Raw genomic sequence first — 21,196 nt, forward strand, 5'->3', positions numbered from 1 at the left:
AGTCCCAGAGCTTTTCTTTCCTTTCCTTAATTCAAGCTGGATGTCTGACTATGGCCTACCACTGGTTGCAAATTATCTTTTCTTGAGTAATTGTTATTTATCTTTAGATTTTTATTCTTTAAATTTTTTCCCCTTTCTGTTCTTTTGATAATAATATGCTCTTTCTTATATTAAATAATGCTAATAGTACATGGTAGTGGTTTTTAAACCTTGTTCTTGGCAAAACAAGTTTGTCAGCAAAACATGGTGTTATTTTTAAACTGACTTATGAAATCCAAAGTCTTGGGAATCCCATTGTTTTTAATACTGTTTGGCCTAACTTTCTAACAAATAAGGACTTTGTCTAACTAAGGACAGTATCTAGGACAGATAGATGTCCTTAGGCATTTTTCTACCTCTGTACACTGATGAATATAGTTAACATGTTTAGTTCCATTTGCAATCAAGTAAACTGCTATATGGCTTTCCTGCCGGCTCAGTGATAAAGAATCTGCTACTAATGTAGGAGACGCAGGTTCCATCCCTAGGTTGAGAAGATCCCTGGAGAAGGAAATGGCAACCTGGCACCTCACTCCAGTATTCTTGCCTGGGAAATTCCATGAACAGAGGAACCACGTGGGCTACAATTCTTGGGGTCACAAAAGCGTGGGACAGGACTTAGCAGTTAAACAGTAACAACAGATTGCTATATATAAGTAAACTAGACTGTAAGTTAGTATGCAATTTCATCCAACCAGATATACATTTATTTCTCTTTAATTTTCAGGAAACTAATACAATGAGAAATAACTTAAATGCACACATTTTAATTGCATGTTAAAGAACTCCGCTCATTGTTAGGATCTTTCAGTGCCTGTACGTTATTACGTTAGTTAATATCACAGCAGCAAAACATAGGTTGTGATTCAATTAAAATTTCTAGTTGGTAAAATTCTAGATGAGGCATAGATTATAAGAGATCATAAGGACTAGAGAAGTTGGCAGTATAGCTGGGAAACTAAGGAAAAAGAAAATCCTTTTTTTAAAAATGAGCTGCTTAAAGTTGATATTTTGAATTCTATAACATAGTCTACCATTGTGTAGATTGATAAACCAACTTGCTTCATTAAAATGGTGGCTACTTTATAACTGATACTTACTCATAATGCGCATCTTTAGCCTAATTACCAGGCCGAAGAGGCAATGGAATAAATGCTCAAAATGGCTTCTCTGTCCATGGGATTCTCCAGGCTAGAATACTGGAGTGGGTTGCCATGCCCTCTTTTCAGGGGATCTTTCCAACCCAGGGATAGAACATGCCTCTTATATTCCCTGCACTGGCAGACAGGTTCTTTACCACTAGCACCACCTCAGAAGCCCATGTATTTTTAAGAATGATGCATTATAGCTCAACATTATGTGTGTGTGTGTGTGTGTATGTATATATATATATATTTATTTATATTTATATTTTTTCCTTATCTTAAGCATCTTTTAAGTAAATGTTTTTCAAGATGATCCTTAGCTCAGGATTATTGTGAAACCTTGAAGTCAGTGCACAGTCATATTTCTAATGCTTTTATATTTTAATAGCATTTCTATTTCAAATAGTAATTGAGAAATTTATTTGTTAGGAGAGTGACTGATGTAAAATTTATCTTTATTGATATTTTTATGATTATAGAATTAATACATGTAGCACAGAATTGTATAACTTAGTTAATGGCTGCAGAATCTTATTTTGAATAATGCTGAATTAACTAGTGTGAACAGACTGCAGATTATACTTCAGATTTAAAAAAAAACTATACATATGTAAATATTTCTGTTTTTATACAAGTATAATCATATAGAACATATTTTTTAATAATTATTTCTGTACTTGTAATCTTGATTACTAAAACCATATGACTCTAGACATACATATGTGTGTATATGGTGTGGTGTATGCACTTGAAATACATCATTCCCCCCAAATATAACTACACCTTCAGTTCACTTCAGTTCAGTTGCTCAGTCGTGTCTGACTCTGCAACCCCATGGACTGCAGCACGCCAGGCCTCCCTGTCATCACCACCTCCCACAGTTTACTCAAACTCGTGTCCATTGAGTCAGTGATGCCATGCAACCATCTCATCCTCTATCATCCCCTTCTCCTCTTGCCTTCAGTCTTTCCCAGCATCAGGGTCTTTTCAAATGAGTCAGCTCTTTGCCTCAGGTGGCCAAAGTACTGGAGTTGCAGCTTCAACATCAGTCTTTCCAATGAACATTCAGGACTGATCTCCTTTAGGATGGACTGGTTGGATCTCCTTGCAGTCAAAGGGACTCTCAAGAGTCTTCTCCAGGACCACAGTTCAAAAGCATCAATTCTTAGGTGCTCAGCTTTCTTTATAGTCCAACTCTCACATCCATATATGACCACTGGAAAAACCATAGCCTTGGCTAGACGGACCTTTGTTGGCAAAGTAATGCCTCTGCTTTTTAATATGCTGTCTAGGTTGGTCATAACTGTACTTCCAAGGAGTACGTGTCTTTTAGTTTCATGGCTGCAGTCACCATCTGCAGTGATTTTGGAGCTCAAAAAAATAAAGTCAGCCACTGTTCCACTGTTTCTCCATCTGTTTGCCATGAAGTGATGGGATCAGATGCCATGATCATTGTTTTCTGAAGGTTGAGCTTTAAGCCAACTTTTTCACTCTCCACTTTCACTTTCATCAAGAGGCTCTTTAGTTCTTCACTTTCTGCCATAAGGGTGGTGTCATCTGTATATCTGAGGTTTTTGACATTTCTCCCGGCAATCTTGATTCCAGCTTGTGCTTCATCCAGCCCAGCATTTCTCATGATGTACTCTGCATATAAGTTAAATAAGCAAGGTGACAGTATACAGCTTTGACGTACTGCTTTTCCTATTTGGAACCAGTCTGTTGTTCCATGTCTAGTTCTAACTGTTGTTTCCTGACCTGCATACAGATTTCTCAAAAGGCAGGTCAGGTGGTCTGGTTTTCCCATCTCTTTCAGGATTTTCCACAGTTTGTGGTGATCCACACAGTCAAAGGCTTTGGCATAGTCAATAAAGCAGAAATAGATGTTTTTCTGAAACTCTCTTGCTTTTTCGGTGATCCAGCGTATGTTGGCAGTTTGATCTCTTGTTCCTCTGCCTTTTCTAAATCTAGCTTGAACATCAGGAAGTTCACAGTTCATGTACTGTTGAAGCCTGGCTTGGAGAATTTTGAGAATTACTTTACTAGCGTGTGAGATGAGTGCAGTTGTGCGGTAGTTTGAACATTCTTTGGCATTGCCTTTCTTTGGGATTGGAATGAAAACTGACTTTTTCCAGTCCTGTGGCCACTGCTGAGTTTTCCAAATTGCTGGCATGTTGAGTACCACAGTTTCACAGCATCGTCTTTTAGGATTTGAAATAGCTCAACTGGAATTCCATCACTCCACTAGCTTTGTTCGTAGTGATACTTCGTAAGGCCCACTTGACTTCACATTCCACGATGTCTGGCTCTAGGTGAGTGATCACACCATCGTGATTATCTGAGTCTCAAAGATCTTTTTTGTACAGTTCTTCTGTGTATTCTTGCCACCTCTTCTTAATATCTTCTGCTTCTGTTAGGTCCATACCATTTCTGTCCTTTATTGTGCCCATCTTTGCATGAAATGTTCCCTTGGTGTCTCTAATTTTCTTGAGGGGTTAGACTTACAATCTGGTAAACTAGCTAATATGATAGTTTTAGTCTTATTCTCTGGCACTTCATTCTAAAAATATTTTGCTGTATTTTCTCCTGACAGATTACTTCGAAATGTGTTTTTTTTAAGGCAAAAGAAATATAAATGTATATATGCATACACAGTTGTACAATGCATCCAATGTGTAGCCACTGTCTTAGCAATGTAAATATACACAAAAACAAGAGAGGGACAAATGGGAGAATTTTTTTTTAACTTCTGCATAGTTTCTTACCTGATTTCTTATTCGAGTTATCTGTCCTATAACATTCTAAAGAAGTCAAAATCTGTTTTAGGAACATAATGATAAAGTGAAACAAATACGTTTTATCATTGTTCAACTTATGTATTTTTTTGTTTAAAACTGTAGTAACTTTGAAGCTTTCAAGTGTAAAGCAATTGGGATAGATTTTTGAAGTGGGATAGATTTCTGAAGTGATAATCTCTTAGGAAATCTCTTTGCTAATTTATATATTTCCTAATAGTAATAGTATTTACTTTGAGGTTTTTAGAGTCACTAGAGGTTCTGGCTGAAGAGATTTTGATTCAGTATGTCGGGGTACATTCTGAAATTCTGTGTTCAGAATTCTCTATTTCAGAATTAGCCTTGCCTGGAATTCCCAGGCAAGGCTAATATATTGCTAATCTATGGATTATACTTTGAATAGGAAGCCTTTATGACAAAAGTTGGCAGACTTTTCTGTAAAGGACCAAGTGGTATTTTGGCTTTGTGGGCCATGTGGTCCCTGTCACAACTCTTCAGCTCTGCCACTGTAGCACCAAAGCAGCTAAAGACAGTACATAAAGGAATGAGTGAGACTATTTTCCAATAAAAAGAAACAGGTGGCAGGACAGGTGTGTCCTAGTTTGCTAAGCCTTCCTTAGAGGACCACTCTGAAATTAGACATTACTTATAAAGTTTCTAAAGATCTAAGAAATATATGTATATACACACACATATATGTTTATAAGATCAAGTGGGCTTGTCTGTTCAGCTTAGTTTTATAGATGTCAGGATATGACACACTTTTTTTAAAACCCCATTATAAAATGGGGTAATTTATAATAATAATAAAAATATAATAATATAATAATATATATAATATAATATATAATAAAATATAATAATATAATAATAATAATAAAATGGAAGTAATTTATAATAATTATTTCCCCATGGATAGAATACCGAAGTGAGTAGCCTTTCCCTTCTCCAGGAGGTCTTCCCAACCCAGGGATTGATCCCAGGTCTCCCTTATTGCAGGTGGATTCTTTCCCAACTGAGCCGCAAGGGAAGCCCATAGTAATTCCTTCACACTTAAATGGTAAATGCGTTAACTTTTACTGAACATCTAAGTTTTAGTGAATAAATGATGATAAAGTAGTGATAAAGGGTCCTCTAAAGGCCATTTGAACAAACAAGAAAGCTTACAGCTTGAGGATGTTTAAAATTATAACAAAATTGGAGAAGGAAATGACATCTCACTCCAGTATTCTTGCCTGGAAAATCCTATGGACAGAGGAGCCTGACAAGATACAGTCCATGGGGTCGCAAAGATTCGGACATGACTGAGCAAACACACACAGAACAACACAAGACAGTTATAAAAACCCGTTGTATTAACTTTACTCACTTCTTTTAGATTGTGAGTCTACAAGTTACTTTTTTCCCAGGTACAGTAAGTGTTTTTCAGGATTAAGAAATCAACTAGGAGAAATAAGTTGTTGGCAAGAAAAATAATTATAATAGAAACTTTAAAATGGGAAGCCAAAGTAAATACATCAAAACTTGGTTACAGTTGTTAGGAACTATAAGTAAAACTAGCTTCCTTTTACCAGGCCTTTGCAGAGAAGGAAGGATGAAGTGCCTGCCCTGAAAAATTGTAAAGTTATAGAGGTAAAAGGAAGGTCAGGTAGGAGAGAGCCTGCAACAAAGCTAGCAAAACGTTGCAACAGCAGAAGACCTCAAATCCATTCTGAAATGGGTCCAGTGCTGTGGTCCATATAGAAAGGATGAAGAGACTAAGAGATGAATCATCCAAACTAAGATCTGAATAACTTGAGTTCACAACCTTCATATTCTGAACTAGAATCTTACTAGCTAGCACTATCCATCCATGCCTAGAGAATCCCATGGACAGAGGAGCCTGGCGGGCTACAGTCCATAGGGTTACACAGAGCCAGACACAACTGAAGTGATTAGCAGCACATCCGTCCATCCTACATCCCTGTCCCATTTTTTTTCTGTGTTTATTCTACATACTTTGCATTTTAGTTTTCAGTGGACCTCACTTCCAGTTTCATGAAAGGTCATTGTGAGGGAACTTCTTGCTTCTTCCTCCCTCTTTCATGAAATTAATTACAAACTTAGTTTACATCCACTTCCGTCATACCATTTTTCCTTGTATCTCAGAGGATAAAGGGTTCTTCTCCCTGCCCAAACTTAATTCTACAAACATTCAAGTTTCTCCTGTGTTAGAGAAAATATCTTCATGCCTAAATCTCTTCATAGTTAAGTATCTTTTAAGACTAGAGAAGAGATAGTCCCTGCTTCACAGTGAACTTTAGTTGCTACCACATATGTTGTGCAGTCACTCCTAGACTAAAATTTTTTCTCCTTAAATTGACCACAGAACTCTTAATTACAAAATTTAAAATTCATTTTCAACCCATTATTTGAAAGTTTAATATTCTTTTTCAAAATGATTTTCTTTCTTAATTTCTCTGACACTGCTCCCTTCTCTTTTGTTTTGTTTTTTCTTTCCAGCTTTCTGATCCCTACTTGGCACTTGTGGAATCCCTTTTCATAAGCTACTATTCTGAGAAATAGACTTCTGAGTCTGTCTAGCCTATCTTGAGTCTGTCTTCTGAGAACCTCCCTTTTAATTTTCATTTGTATTTCCTGTTGCTTACTAGGAGTTTTTACTTCAGTGTCCCATAGGTATTTGGAGTTTAACACATCTAAAATTTTCCACTTGTATCAACCTGTATTTTGGGTTCCCTATCATGGTGAGTGATGTTTCATCTAGCCAGTAAGGTGGGAAACCTGGCCTCACCTTCAGTTCTTCATTCTCTCTCATTAACTCCAGCCAGTCCAGCATGAAAAATAATGGTTGACATTTATTGGGTTAATGATTTTGTGCTCAGTACATTCAAGACACTGCAACAAGTACTTGTTAATATTATCTCTTTCAGTCTTCACAGGAGCACTAAAGAGAGGAATTATTAACCTTACTTTAAAGATGGGAATTAGATTTTCAAGGAGGCTAAAGTAGTCCTATAAATATTAGAGCCAGGTTTAAACCCCCCTACCTCCACCCCGTAGAAGGAGAGTTAGTTTTCCAAGTCCTTCTCTCACCATGCTGAACTATTAACCATTTCCTGCATTCTCTACATGTTGCCCCTGCACATATTGTTATTTGTTTAGAATGCTGATTTCATCATACTCAGTTTTAGCTCAGGTACTGACTGTTCTTTTAAACTTAAAATCTCTCCCCTTCTACAAACCAAACAGCTCCTTCGTCTTCTAAGTAATGCTGTCTGCAGAACTTTAACACTTAGGACACTATGTCACTAGACACATCTTTGTCTCCCATGTATATTACCTGGTATAAAGAACTCATGCTATAAATTTTGGTGAAGTTTAATGGAAAGAGAAGAAAATTTTAAAATAAAGAACTTTAATCAAAACAAAATGATAGTGCCACAGAACACAGAAATACAGATCAGTGGAGCAGGATAGAAGTGCAGAGGGAAAGCCATGCACTCGGTCCCCAAGTCCATGACAGGCGGCGAGAATATACAGTGGACGAAATCAGTGCGCTCAGTAAACAGTGCTGGGATAACTGGACAGATACATATAAAAGAATGAAATTAGAACATTCTCTACCACCATATACAAAAATAAACTCAGTGGATTAAAGACCTAAATACAAGACTGGATACTATAAAACTCTTAGAGGAAAACATAGAACACTCTATGACATAAATTGCAGTAAGATCTTTTTTGATCCACTTCCAAGAGTAATGAACAAATGGGACCTAATTAAAAGCTTTTGCACAGCAAAGGAAACCATAAAGGAAATGAAAACCCACAGAATAGAAGAAAATATTTGTAAACAAAGCAACCAAAAAGGGATTAATCTCAAAATATATAAACAGTCCATACATCTCAGTATCCAAAAAAAAAAAAATCAAAAAGTGGACAGAAAATCCAGATAGACATTTTGCTAAAGAACACATACAGCTGGTCAAAAGGCATATGAAAAGATGCTCAATGTCACTAATTACTAGAGAAATGCAAATCAAAACTACAGTGAGGTATATCACCTTATACTAGTTAGAATGGCCATAATCAAAAAATCAACAAACATTAAATGTTGTGAATGGTGTGGAAAAAAGGGAACCCTTCTACACCGTTGGTAGGAATATAAATTGGTGCAGCTACTATGGAAAACACTATGGAGGTTTCTTTAAAACTAAAAATAGAGCTACCGTCTGATCCAGCAGTCCCATTCCTGGACATAAATCTAGAGAAAACCATGATTCAAAAAGATCCATGCATTACCATGTTCATTGTAGCACTATTTAGATAATCAGGACGTGGAAGCAAACTAAATGTCCATTGACAGAGGACTGGATAAAGAAGATGTGGTAAGTATATATTACTCAGCCATTAAATAGAAAGAAATAGTGCCATTTCCAGTGACATGGATAGACCTAGACACCATCATACCTAGTGAAGTAAGTCAGATGGAAAAAGACAAGTATCATATGATATCGCTTACATGGGAAATATAAGCACATGGTACAAATGAACCTATTTACAAAACAGAAATTGAGTCACGGATATAGGAAACAAATACAGTTACCAAGGGGGAGAGGGGGTGGAGGGATAAATTGGGAGATTGGGACTGACATGCATGTGCTTGCTATGCTAAGTAGATTCAGTTGTGTCTGACTCTTTGCAACCCCATAGACTGTAGCCCTCCAGGCTCCTCTATCCATGGGATTCTCCAGGCAAGAATACTGGAATGGATTGCCATGCCCTCCTCCAGGGAATTTTCCCAACCCAGGGATTGAACTGCTCCCTTATCTCTCCTGCATTAGCAGGCAGGTTCTTTACCACTAGCGCCACCTGGGACATATACACACTACTACTGTAAGAACCTACTGTATAGCACAGGAGACTCTTCAATACTGTTTAATGACCTATAGGAACAGAATCTGGAGAAGGCAATGGCACCCCACTCCAGTACTCTTGCCTGGAAAATCCCATGGATGGAGGAGCCTGGTGGGCTGCAGTCCATGGGGTTGCTAGGAGTCGGACACGACTGAGCGACTTCACTTTCACTTTTCACTTTGACTTTCATGCATCAGAAAGGAAATGGCAACCCACTCCAGTGTTCTTGCCTGGAGAATCCCAGGGACGGGGGAGCCTGGTGGGCTGACGTCTATGGGGTTGCATAGAGTCGGACACGACTGAAGAGACTTAGCAGCAGCAGCAGCAGGAATAGAATCTAAAAGAGTGGATATATGTGTATAAATATATAACTGACTCACTTTGCTGTACTGCAGAAACTAACACAACATTGTAAATCAACTCCAATAAAAAAAAAATTTAAAAAGTGAAAAAGACTTGCTCCAACAACAGAAAACGGAACTGTAGAGTATAAAGGGTGAATGTAATATATATTGTTTTTTCCTTAATGAGAGCATTTCCTCAGGGAGGAAAGCTTTCTCTTTGAAATTCTAACCCTTATTTCTTAAATAACACTGGTAAAGTTAATTGGAATACTGACAGTTTCATCTTCCTCAGCAATTTGTGCAAGTAATTTGTTGTATCATTTTGTGTTTCTGAAAGAAATGTGAGAGAAATGCTTTGCAAGTGATTGAAATATGGTGAGGTTTAGTATTTTCTTACAGATTTTGGGCTTGGGTTAAGAATTTCTGATTCCAGGTAAAGAACTGATAGTTACTCCAGTCAGAGCTCACACAGCTTAAAATTTTTTTGGCATTAGAGATTTCTTGGCTAGGGAGAGAATGAGCAGTAAAAGGCAGCTCAGATGTGTAAAGAAGGAATAGATTAGTATCAACTAGTCATCCTGTTTCCTATTGAGCCAGTCAGACACAGACAAATAGCCAGTTGATTGTTAATGTAAGACTTTAATATAGTTTCTTACTGGCAAGCAGGGAGCTTTCTGCTCAGAGAAAAATCTGTTGGCAGTGATGTTACTGTATTACATTGAAAATTGAAAGAGTTCGGTCATAAGAAGCATGTCTGAAATGTGGAAAATATGTGAGGGAAAGGAAATAAAGGAATGAATATAGTATATGAATGAAGACTTCAAGAAAGTGAAGACTACTGTGTAGTATTGGCTCAGACGGTAAAGAATCAGCCTGCCATGAGGGAGATCTGGGTTCGATCCGGTTGGAAAGGTCCCCTAGAGGAGGGCATGGCAACCTGCTCCAGTATACTTAGCTAGAGAATCCCCATGGACAGAGGAGCCTGGAAGGCCCCAGTCCATGGGACCACAAAGAGTTGGACACGACTGAGCGACTAAGCACAGCACTATGTAGCACAGACCTTCAGTTAGGAGTCAACCAGACCATGATTAGAGGAAAAGCAATCAATACGAAACATGAAAAAAGAGCTGCCAATCTGTTTGGTCTCTCTCTGAAATAAGGGTAATTTATTTGAGACTTATGGTAGTGGCTTAGTCAGTGCTTTAATTTGTAGTTCAAAAGTAAGACTATACTTAGTTAAATTGCCAGAATCATTGAATTAACTTGAATCTTAAATTTGAAATGTATTCCATTCCTGAATAAATGAAAATAATTAAGGTATAGTTCTTGCATGATTTAGTCACTTTACAAGTTTGTTAGATATCAATATAACTATATTGCTAGAAAGCACATTTCCAGACTACAAAATCTAGATCTAAATAGTGGAAGTCTTGAGTTCCCTTGTGAATTATAAAGGGAGAAGTGATGATGAACTTTTTGGAAGAGGGTAATTCCAAGCAGAAACGCACACACAAACACAAACCTGTAGTTCTTCAGTCTCTTTCTTCCCTCCACCTCTTGAGTCTGCTTGTATGTTCCTGTTCCTCTGTTTTGATTTGGGTTGGGTCTAGATTTAGGTGTTTTACTTAGAAGCAAGAATTGAAGTAGAAGATCAAAAGAATTTTTCAGAATCTCATCTATAGCTAAGCTTTCTTTTCCATAGTAGATAGCAGCTAACATTTATTGATTATTTGGTTATGTGCCAGATACCTGATTCTCGTAACTTTATTATAAGAGTAGACTTTCTTTGTATTTCCATTTTGGGAAATTGAGGCTCAGTGGTCAAATTCTGGCTTCATACCCCTTGAAAGTGGCAAAGCTGGCCGTCAAAACTCTCTCTCAGACTCTTAACCACTAACAGGATTCACATGAGTTCGTTTTTGTAGGATTCTTTATTATTAGAAAGGAATTCTTTAGATTCAAAACAAGATAGTACCTTCTTATAACTAATCTTTTAGGATATAGAAAGAGTTGTATTATTATGAGCTTTGCTTTGTAACCATATTTTTTTTCTAGTATTTTTTCTTATTAAATGTTTCCCATTTATTTCCATTTTGATTTCAGAAATGTATTGTGGTGGAATAGAACTATACCTCAGCATAATAAAATCCACAGTTAGGAATTCTAACATTTACTTTAGGAAACATCCTGGTTTTGTCATTGAGGTCTCTGTTTGTTTCTGTATTTATTTTTAAATGGTCAAATGAATAGCCAGGTGTTAAATTTTTGAATTAGTATGTTAAATGAAGTCACATGTTAATTTTAATTATATTGGGTTGGTCAAAAGTTTGTTCAGGTTTTTCCATAACGTCTTATGGAGTATTTGACAAAGGGGAATCAAAGTACCTTCAGTTTTTTTACAGGACTTCAAAGGTCACAAGTAGGTCATAGAAAACCTGCCAAGGGTTCTGTATATCTTTTTCAGGGAGGAAAATCATGTGAATTTAAAAAGCAATTTTAAACTAGAAATTGCTCAAATATTTTTAGTCCCTTGCCTGGCAGTACATGCATGACAACCGCTACAGTGTTCACAGTGGGAGCATGGTATGTCTGAGGTGGTAGAAAGAATAAGAACCACTGCTCTGGAGTATTTCTTCAATGTTATTAAAATTCATTGTTTTACTGGTTTGTGAGATCCACTGAGCATTTGAGCTTGTACATCTCAGTAAAATTCAATTATGTCAGCATTGTAGTTATTATAATTTCCTAATGTCTAATAAGCTGTACTTTAGAGATTTTTCTATTTTTATTGGAATGTGGGGTCTCAAACTAGTAAAAGAGAACAATAAAGTCCTGAAATTCTGTTCCATGATTAACTTTGTTAGAGTGAATTTAAATATTCTCAGGTCAGTGATAGGTTTTGTTTTGTTTTTACAATGAATGATAATGTTGACAGTTACAATTAGATTTCTGTTCACCAGTTTTTGTTAGAGGAATTTCTTTTTCTTAAAGGGGCAAAGTATTTAGTGTTATCTCTTTTATTTTACCAAATAGTAGGTTATACAGCTAGGTAGAATGCCCTTATGAGCAAATGAGAAGCATCTTAAACTAGTCCCAGATGAGAAGGTTTGAGTGGAGAGAGTAATAACTCCCATGGACCAGAACAGGAGGCTCTCAGAATACAAGTCGATTACAAATCGTCTGTAGTCCCAGGTGAATGCAAAGGGGCTGTTCTTCGAAAAGTGTAAATTCTTTAGTCTTTGCTCCTGATTTTACTGGACTGGAATCATTATAATAAGATGCTCTTCAAATATTAATTTTTATCTAAATTCTTCCCTGTCTTTGATTTGTGCTTATTAAAGAGGACAAGGGGCATGGTAACCCTCTCAGTCCAGGACCCTTATTATTTAATACTTAACAACTTGACATTCTTACTACTACTAGTATACCTCCTTCTATGTCCTTAATTTGGATTGATCTACTGAGAAGATTCTTTTCTGCCTCTTGACACCAACTGGACACTACCTTCTATTCTTTTTAGCATGTCTCATCCTTATTAGGATAAGCAAAGAGTATTACTGCAATAGAGTTAGTGTAAAGAGTGTTAAGAAAATGTAGTAAAATAAGTAAAATTGCTCAATGATTAAGGGAACAAATGTCAGGGGAAATCTGTGCACATGAGCTAGCTGGCCCTCATAGTAATCATAAAACCTCATCTTTACTGACACTTGGGAACCCACTGAAAGCCACCTAAATTAAGTAACCTATTAAGTTGAAAACTGTAATGTTTATAATAGACATTATCTGTTAATGATTTACATATGGACGAGTGCTGTTTTTAGTGCTCAGAGAAAAAGTAGAGTTTCATGTAATCTAAAGAAAACATGGTACAAGTAGGACAAATACTGGAAAAAAATATGTATTTTAAATTACCAGTAAGAAGAGAGTGGGGAAACCAATGTTAATTTAAATAAAAAAATATGCTTGTAATATATTAGTAACAAGATTTATATTTTAGAATTAGGTGATGGTACATGTGACTGTGAAGCACAGTAAAGAAATTACGGGGATCAAACAGCATTTTACTCCAGTTAATGAAATTGAAAAATTATATTTGATAACAAGACAGTTTTACTAATCCTGCAGCTGTCTAATATTCTTTTTTAACTTGTGTGTTAATGTATAAACAGTGTTTGGGAAACGTGTTTCCAGGTTGTAAGCATTTTCAGTAAAAACTGATGGTGTCTTTGCTATTCCAAATTACATTTTCCTTTTTTCATCTGTTTTTTTCTCCCCCTAGGAAAATGACCGGACATTCCTTCCACATGGGCTACAGTATGGCAATTTTGAATGGCATTGTAGCTGCTCTTACTGTAGCTTGGTGCCTCATGTAAACCTGCACTGAAGCAAAGTACTGGACAAAACTTAGTCATGATTACTTTGTAATAACAGAACATCACTGCCTATTCAGAAGACCAAGAAAGTTGCTGCTCATTATGTGGTTCAGATATAAGTCATATCATCATCATTATGGAGGACTTTTTCTAGAGCCGAGGCATTGGAAATATATAAGTATTCAGTTTCAAGTAGTTCTTAAAAGTATAAGATGTTTACCTCATCTTTTTACTTTTGTGTGTGTTGTCCTTATAAGTTGTAGAAAACATTTTAATGGAAATCAAACTCAGAAACCTAGATGCAGAACATCCTGTATCAAAGCCCGCTTTTCCATGTATATACTACATTTTTGCTAAGAAATACTGATAGTACTTTTGAGATAGAAATATTTCTTATTTATTCATTGTATTAGAAAAGCAAACAATGCCTACTACTTTGACATTTTATAGAAGCTACTTTTAAATCAGAATATTTAGTTTTCAATATATAATCAATAGAAGGTGCACTTATTTTTTTAACGGGGTATGGTTCTTTGGGTTTTTTTGTTTTTGTTTTTTTTTACATACTTTCCTACTATATATTGAATTTGTATCTTTTTAAATTGTTGCATCTAGGCAAATGTAAATGTTATTTTTTTATCTGGTGCAAACCTAATACCTTCCATTTGTAATAAGTATTTTGTCTTTTTAAGAAAAGCACATTGGCCTCACATTTAAAAATAAGTAAACTTATTTTTAACAGAAAAGTAACTGAAAAAAGTTTAAGTATTTAAGGAGTGATAATACTGAGGAAATTTAAAGCTGTCCCCTCTTTCCATTTTCACAGTGCCAAATGTTTATCTTGGTGCATATGTGGTTACTTCAACAGAACCAATACTATCTTGTTTTTAATAAATATAGACTTGACATTTTTATATTTAGGAATGCTTGAATTAGTTTGTTTTTAGTCTCCAAAATTTGGTTACCAAAATAGAAAAAGTATTTTGATACAATGTGTGTACATGTATAATTTTTTATGTATAGTTTCCTTATTTTCCTATTTAAATGTTCTTTTGTAATTGTGTGTTTTGTTTTTGTTCTCATTCTAATTAAGCCTTAATTGTTCCAATTCCTTTCTAAATACCTGCTTAGGAATAGTCACTTGAATTTTAGAAAGATGGACTATTTAAAATACTGTTTTCCCTGGCCATAGGAAAACCTGCCTTAGGATAGCACTGTGTAGCAAATTTAGTAATAAGCACTGCTTATTCAGGCCAAATGGGAAATGAATATATACATTTGTTCATGTTACCTGCTAATTGTTGTTACTGAGTAAATGATTTAATAATGTTTCTAAAAGTCTTAACCTTTTTTTTCTTTTTACCATTCAAAAACCTTTCATTGGAAATGCCAAATGCTGCTCTCTCTAATTTAAATTATCTAAAGTGTTTAGATTAATAGGGGAAGGGGGTGTTCTTGTAAGGCACACATGTTACACACACATACACACATCCCATGGCTTAATTATTCCACACACACACTCACATACACACATATCCCATGGCTTAATTATTCCTTGCAGAGTAGTGCTTCCTGTCTTCTTCCCCACCCCACGAACCCTTCTCCTTCTACCTTCCCCAGCAACCTTGGCTCCCTTCCCCAGCAACTATTCTCTTGCAAAGGAATGTACAACTAACAGAGTCAGTTTTTCTTCTCTCTGCCCCCCAAAACTCCCCAACACCCTCAAATTTGGATAACTTCTTCCTGATTTTTATGTCTTATGACTAAGAAAAATCTAGTAGACCATTTACATGTAAATATAAGATACTATATATAATATGGATACATATAAATATTCAGTATGTATCTCTTAAGCTACTTCTTCTGGAGCTCTGTTTCTTTTGGACTGGTGCCGGGGTCCAGCCCCAGCAGGATCCAGGGAATCCCTCAGGATGACGGTGTCAGCGATAAGGAAAGTAAAAGGGGAGAGAAAGAGGCTTGATCTTCCTTGGTTTACACAGAAAGCCAATAAAGCTCCTATGTCCCAAGGAGTCATCCTGAAAGAAGAACAGAGAGAGAAAGAAAAGGAAAGAAAGAATGACACGGGGAGACCAAGCTTTGGTGAGCAAGGCCCATAACTTTATTTTCAAAAGGAACTTTTATACCTTGACTTGTACATAGAGGGAAATGAAAGATGTAAAGTCATGCAGAGTCAGCCCAAACATTACATCTATTTTGTCTTTATCAAAACCAGGGTTTTTTCTGCATACCTTTCCCATAAACAATGTTGTGTACATTATCTTCTGGCCTTGGAGGCCTGTGGACATTTTATGACCCTTTTTTGATAAAGGCTGTTCAGCCAGAAAACTTATTTTCCCTTGAAGTGTTTTTTCTTTATATTTCTAATCTATGTCAGCCTCAGAAAATGCTAACAGAGTTACGTTCTGACGGAGCAAAGGTGCAGTGAGTTACAACTACGAAAGAACCAATTAGCTCAAAGGTCTGATGTGGTTAATTCCAAGGCTACTACTTGTTTTTCTTACATTCCAACTATGTTAACCAATGCACTCCCAGGTGCACAATGGATAAGGGATATGGGCACTTGGCAGAGAGCATTGCCTCAACAATGAAATCTACACCAACACTACTCTAATAGTTTTTAACTCTTCGAAAGGCTCTATATTTTTAGAATGTTTTAGGCTTCCCGTGTCTCTCACTGTTGGGAGGCTGTGAACAATCATGTGTGTTAATTGCAAGAGTATGGATAAACCTGTCAGGCAAGCTAGAAAGCCATCAGAGGGGTTTGAATTGAAACACTTCTATCATGCCCAGGAGACTTATTAACTAAAGCCCTAAGTTGACTTTTTCCAGAGAAAGGTGGTCGGGGATAGCCCCCTGTTAATGTTGGAAGAGTTGGTGAAAGGCACAAAATAGTAAGACAGACAGATTCTGGTTTTGGAGTAGATGCTCGAGCAGATCCAGGGGGTCCCTCGATTCCTGATCCACCTTGCTCATCAGGCCTCCTCCACATGACCTGTCATGGGTGGGATCTCCCGTGCTGGCTCCTGGCAGACTGGGAATCCTCTTTCTTGGGAAACTCCTCTCTGCAGTCTAACATAGGATGCGAATATAAATTATCCTACTTCCTTAGCAGAGTGATTGACTGAGGATAGGTACCTAACCAAAGCTAGGCCGCTCCTAGTTTCTCATCTTCCCTGACCACAGTAATTGAAACAGGAATAAAGACATGACTTAAATTAGGCTAGTCTCTTCCCAGAATTTCTCAAGTTGAAATTCAGGTAAATTAAGCTGGAAAGATACAAACCCAGGAGATGCTGGAAACCAGGGTTTAGCCAAATTCAGTGGGACAGAATAAGGCTGACATGGATATTGCTAATAACATTTCCTATAGTCCCTGACTCTCAGTGGTGACCCTGCCATTCTTGAAATTCAGTTTATTTACAGTTTTGGGAGCTAGAAGTCCAAGAATAGGGTGCCAGCATTATTGGGTTCTAGGGAAGATAGCTGTCTTATTGTGTCCTCACTGGTGGGAGAGAGGCTAGCTGTCTTCCTTTATGAGGTTAGAAAGATTCTAACCTCATAATGAGGGCTCCACTCTCACTTACCTAATTACCTCCCAAAGGCCCCACCTCCTAATACAATCCTGTTGAGTGTTAGTTTCAACCAGTGAATTTGGTGGTATTCAGGGGGCACCAAGGTGCAGTCCATAAAATATCCAGTAGCAAAAGTAGATTCTTCAAAAAGATAAGACAGACTTCTAGTAATAAAACAGATCGTAAAAGAGATTTTCCATGTTTGTCTATTTTTCCCTTTCTGCCTGTTTACTTGATTATATCAGGAACTTGTTGCAAGCAACAGATACCATCTGACTAACTTAAGGAAAAGGAATTTAGTGGAAGGTTATCCAGTGACTCTCAGAACTGGTAGGCAGGAATCAAAAAAGTACTGAAAGGTGAAGGAGGAGGAAGCAAAGGAACTGTTTGTTGGTTGGAACAGTATGATCAGGATAATAAAATGAATCCTTGTTGTCATTTGTTTTTGTTCCTTGCAAGATCAGCTCAAGGATCAGAGTCTTTGGAGAGATTGCCAACTGAGCAAGATTTGGTCATGTGCCTCCTCTATTTAGCTTCTGTAATTTGGGATGAGCAGCCCCCAAAGATAAATATTCACTACAGCTCATTCTTGACTGTTCAGTTTCCCTTCACATACTATTCCTTTCATACTTGAATGTCTAAAAGTAAAGCGTGCCTAACAGTACAGCTATCATTTACTACATCTGAGGCCAGAACTTCAGAGTATGTTCATTCTTCTAGTTTTGGACATTCTACAAAATATGCTCTTTTTAATCCAAATGACAGGAAAGAGAAATTTCTTAAAATACATATTGTATATGACATCAAGAAGATAGGTAGAAGTTACTGTCTTAAGATCCTGGTCACAAGACCTTCCTTTGCAGCTGTCCTTTTATCTTTGCTTTGGCCACTATCTTGGCAAGTTAGGTTTCTTCCCTAATAGAGTGAACAAATTTACTTCTGACGTGTCTAACGTCTTGTTGATTCTTTGCTACCATGTATGGCAGTAGAACACACCCCAGAGTATCTTTATAGTTTTCCCTCTATACTCTTCTCTGCTCACATGGTGTGGTAGCAACTGTATCACAAGGGTAAAACACAACTAAGCAGTCTCTTTTTGTTTTGCATGATTACCCGATGGCATGAAGAATCTATAATGTGACTGTTTGAACTCTTCTGAACTAATTTCTTTTGAACTCTTGTTATGTACTTAAATCTTTAAGAACAGCAGAGTTCAGGGTTGGGAACAAAGGGCAAAAACTTTGTGAGGATATCACTGGGTGTAATAGTGAGAGGCCTCTTGGTTCCTGGACCTCTGTAATATAGGAATGGGAGAAACAGCATCGAAAGTCAATTGTTGGATAAAAATATGTACTACATCTGGAGAGACACCAACTTTAAATCTTGTGTCTCAACTGGCTCCATAACTAAATCTTCAGTAGATTATTCCAATACTAGCTAATGGGAATTCCCTGGCAGTCCAGTGGTTAAGACTCGGACCCTTCACTTCTGGGGCCCAGGTTTGATCCCTGATCAGGGAACTAAGATCCCGCAAGCAGAAACAAAACCTAGCAGCTGATAAAGAGATTAACAAAATAAGAATTAAGTACATCATCTGACCTCCTGTGGACTGTGTTTTTTTGGCTAGAGCAGTGTTGTATGAGAATCCATGATAGTATATAAACTATTCAGTAAACCCATAAATAATGGTGCTGCCAGATGTATCACAGGTGAGAAAAGCAAATCTAAAACCATAGTATGTTTACCAGTGAGGACAAAACCACTGAGATGTTACTCCTAATGCAGTTAGTTAGCTACCAGATAACAGGGCTGACTGCCCTGCCCTCCTCCCCCTCCCCCAATATGTGGTACCATGAAAGGGCAATGGGGCGAAGATGGGGTGGGAACACGACAGAAGCCAGGATCGCCTCTGAAGTCACACTTGTGTCTGTGGATTCCATTCTTGCCATCCCACACTTCCTTTATTCTCCCATCAAACATGGCTTGACAGGAGGACAGTAACACAGAAAATGTTATCTTGTCTACTTGATTATTTAGAGCCTCTTTCACAGGGCTTTGGTACGTGCATTAACATATCTCAGACACACACTCATATTCTGGATCTGCTTCCCAGCCTTTTCTTAAGTTGGCACCAATTCTTTTCCAGCCCCTTGACAATCCAGCCACACTGCTAGTTCCCTCTCCATGACTATGTATAATCCTTATTTCCTACCGTATCTCTGTGAGGATTAATTTTGCCTCACAGTGGCACTCTAGCAATTTAGCTTAAATATTTAGCAGTGTTTAGAGACATTTTTTATGGTTGTGAGTGGGGGATGTCACTGGCAATCAGTTGATAGAGGCCAGGGTCCTCCAGAGGTCCAGGACAATTCCCCACTAGAAAGAATAATCACCTCAAATATCAGTAGTGCCAAGGTTGAGAAACCCTGATATATATATATACGTGACTAAGTGAATTAGATGATGTCCTGTTCAGAATGGACAGCTGGGGTAACGGTTATCTGGAGTCCCAAGATCAGGTGTTCATTCTTCAAAAGGCCAAGTTCAGTTCAATTCAATCACTCAGTTTCTGACTCTGCGACCCCATGAATTGCTGCATGCCAGGGCCTCCCTGTCCATCACCAACTCCCGGAGTTCACCCAAACCCACATCCATCGAGTGGGTGATGCCATCCAGCCATCTCATCCTCTGTCGTCCCCTTCTCCTCCTGCCCCCGATCCCTCCCAGCATCAGAGTCTTTTCCAATGAGTCAATTCTCATGAGGTGGCCAAAGTACTGGAGTTTCAGCTTTAGCATCATTCCTTCCAAAAAATACCCAGGACTGATCTCCTTTAGAATAGACTGGTTGGATCTCCTTGCAGTCCAAGGGACTCTTCAAGAGTCTTCTCCAACACCACAGTTTAAAAGCATCAATTCTTTGGCGCTCAGCTTTCTTCACAGTCCAACTCTCACATCCATACATAACCACAGGAAAATCCATAGCCTTGACTAGACGAACCTTTGTTGGCAAAGTAATGTCTCTGCTTTTGAATATGCTATCTAGGTTGGTCATAACTTTTTTCCCAAGGAGTAAGGGTCTTTTAATGTCATTGCTGCAGTCACCATCTGCAGTGATTTTGGAGCCCCCCAAAATAAAATCTGACACTGTTTCCACTGTTTCCCCATCTATTTGCCATGAAGTGATGGGACCGGATGCCATGATCTTCATTTTCTGAATGTTGAGCTTTAAGCCAACTTTTTCACTCTCCTCTTTCACTTTCATCAAGAGGCTTTCTAGTTCCTCTTCTCTTTCTGCCATAAGGGTGGTGTCATCTGCATATCTGAGGTTATTGATATTTCTCCTGGCAATCTTGATTCCAGCTTGTGTTTCTTCCAGCCCAGCATTTCTCATGATGTACTCTGCATATAAGTTAAATAAGCAGGGTGACAGTATACAGCCTTGACGTACTCCTTTTCCTATTTGGAACCAGTCTGTTGTTCCATGTCCAGTTCTAACTGTTGCTTCCTGACCTGCATACAGGTTTCTCAAGAGGCAGGTCAGGTGGTCTGGTATTCCCATTTCTTTCATAATTTTCCACAGTTTATTGTGATCCACACAGACTTTGGCATAGTCAATAAAGCAGAAATAGATGTTTTTCTGGAACTCTCTTGTAGAAAGAGCCTATATCTCAAAAGGAAATCATTATCCTAAGAGTACTTATTGCTGACTACCCTGTAGACCTTTGCTTGGCCAGGTCTGTCATAGACACTAATCATTAACTACTATAACTTTGTCTATTATTGAGATTTCCCACCTGATGCTACTTCTGGTCAAAGAATTCATAAAAAATAAAATCCACCCACAAAACATTTTCTTCCCATCTCCATATGCTGTTTTTGTGCTCAAGGGAGAATGCTTCCACAAAGTTTGCATACAACCATGCTATTATTGTTGAATTGGAAGCTGAGACCGCATTTGCCCATTCCAAATTCCTTAAGCACTGGGTACACAAG

The 21,196-nt window shown here is 37.6% G+C and overlaps 1 protein-coding gene across 5 annotated transcripts in view; it reads left to right on the forward strand.

Annotated features, from left to right (window-relative positions):
• ARL6IP6 (ARF like GTPase 6 interacting protein 6) overlaps positions 1–21,196 on the forward strand; it is a 72,328-nt gene that overhangs the window by 27,215 nt on the left and 23,917 nt on the right. For 4 of the 5 annotated variants that reach the window (XM_086353764.1, XM_086353783.1, XM_086353800.1 and 1 more), the window contains one exon: positions 13,517–14,948. The exons of the other annotated variant lie outside the window; for it this stretch is intronic. In XM_086353764.1, coding sequence (XP_086209890.1) covers positions 13,517–13,610 — 94 coding nt within the window. In that variant the 3' untranslated portion in view covers positions 13,611–14,948. Of the gene's footprint in view, positions 1–13,516; positions 14,949–21,196 lie in introns of those variants that run through there. 5 annotated transcript variants of the gene reach the window in all.

This window comes from Bos grunniens, chromosome 2 (genome assembly GCF_055505025.1).
Source record: "Bos grunniens cultivar Pamir isolate PY7600 chromosome 2, Bosgru_T2T1.0, whole genome shotgun sequence".
Lineage (NCBI taxonomy): Eukaryota > Metazoa > Chordata > Mammalia > Artiodactyla > Bovidae > Bos > Bos grunniens.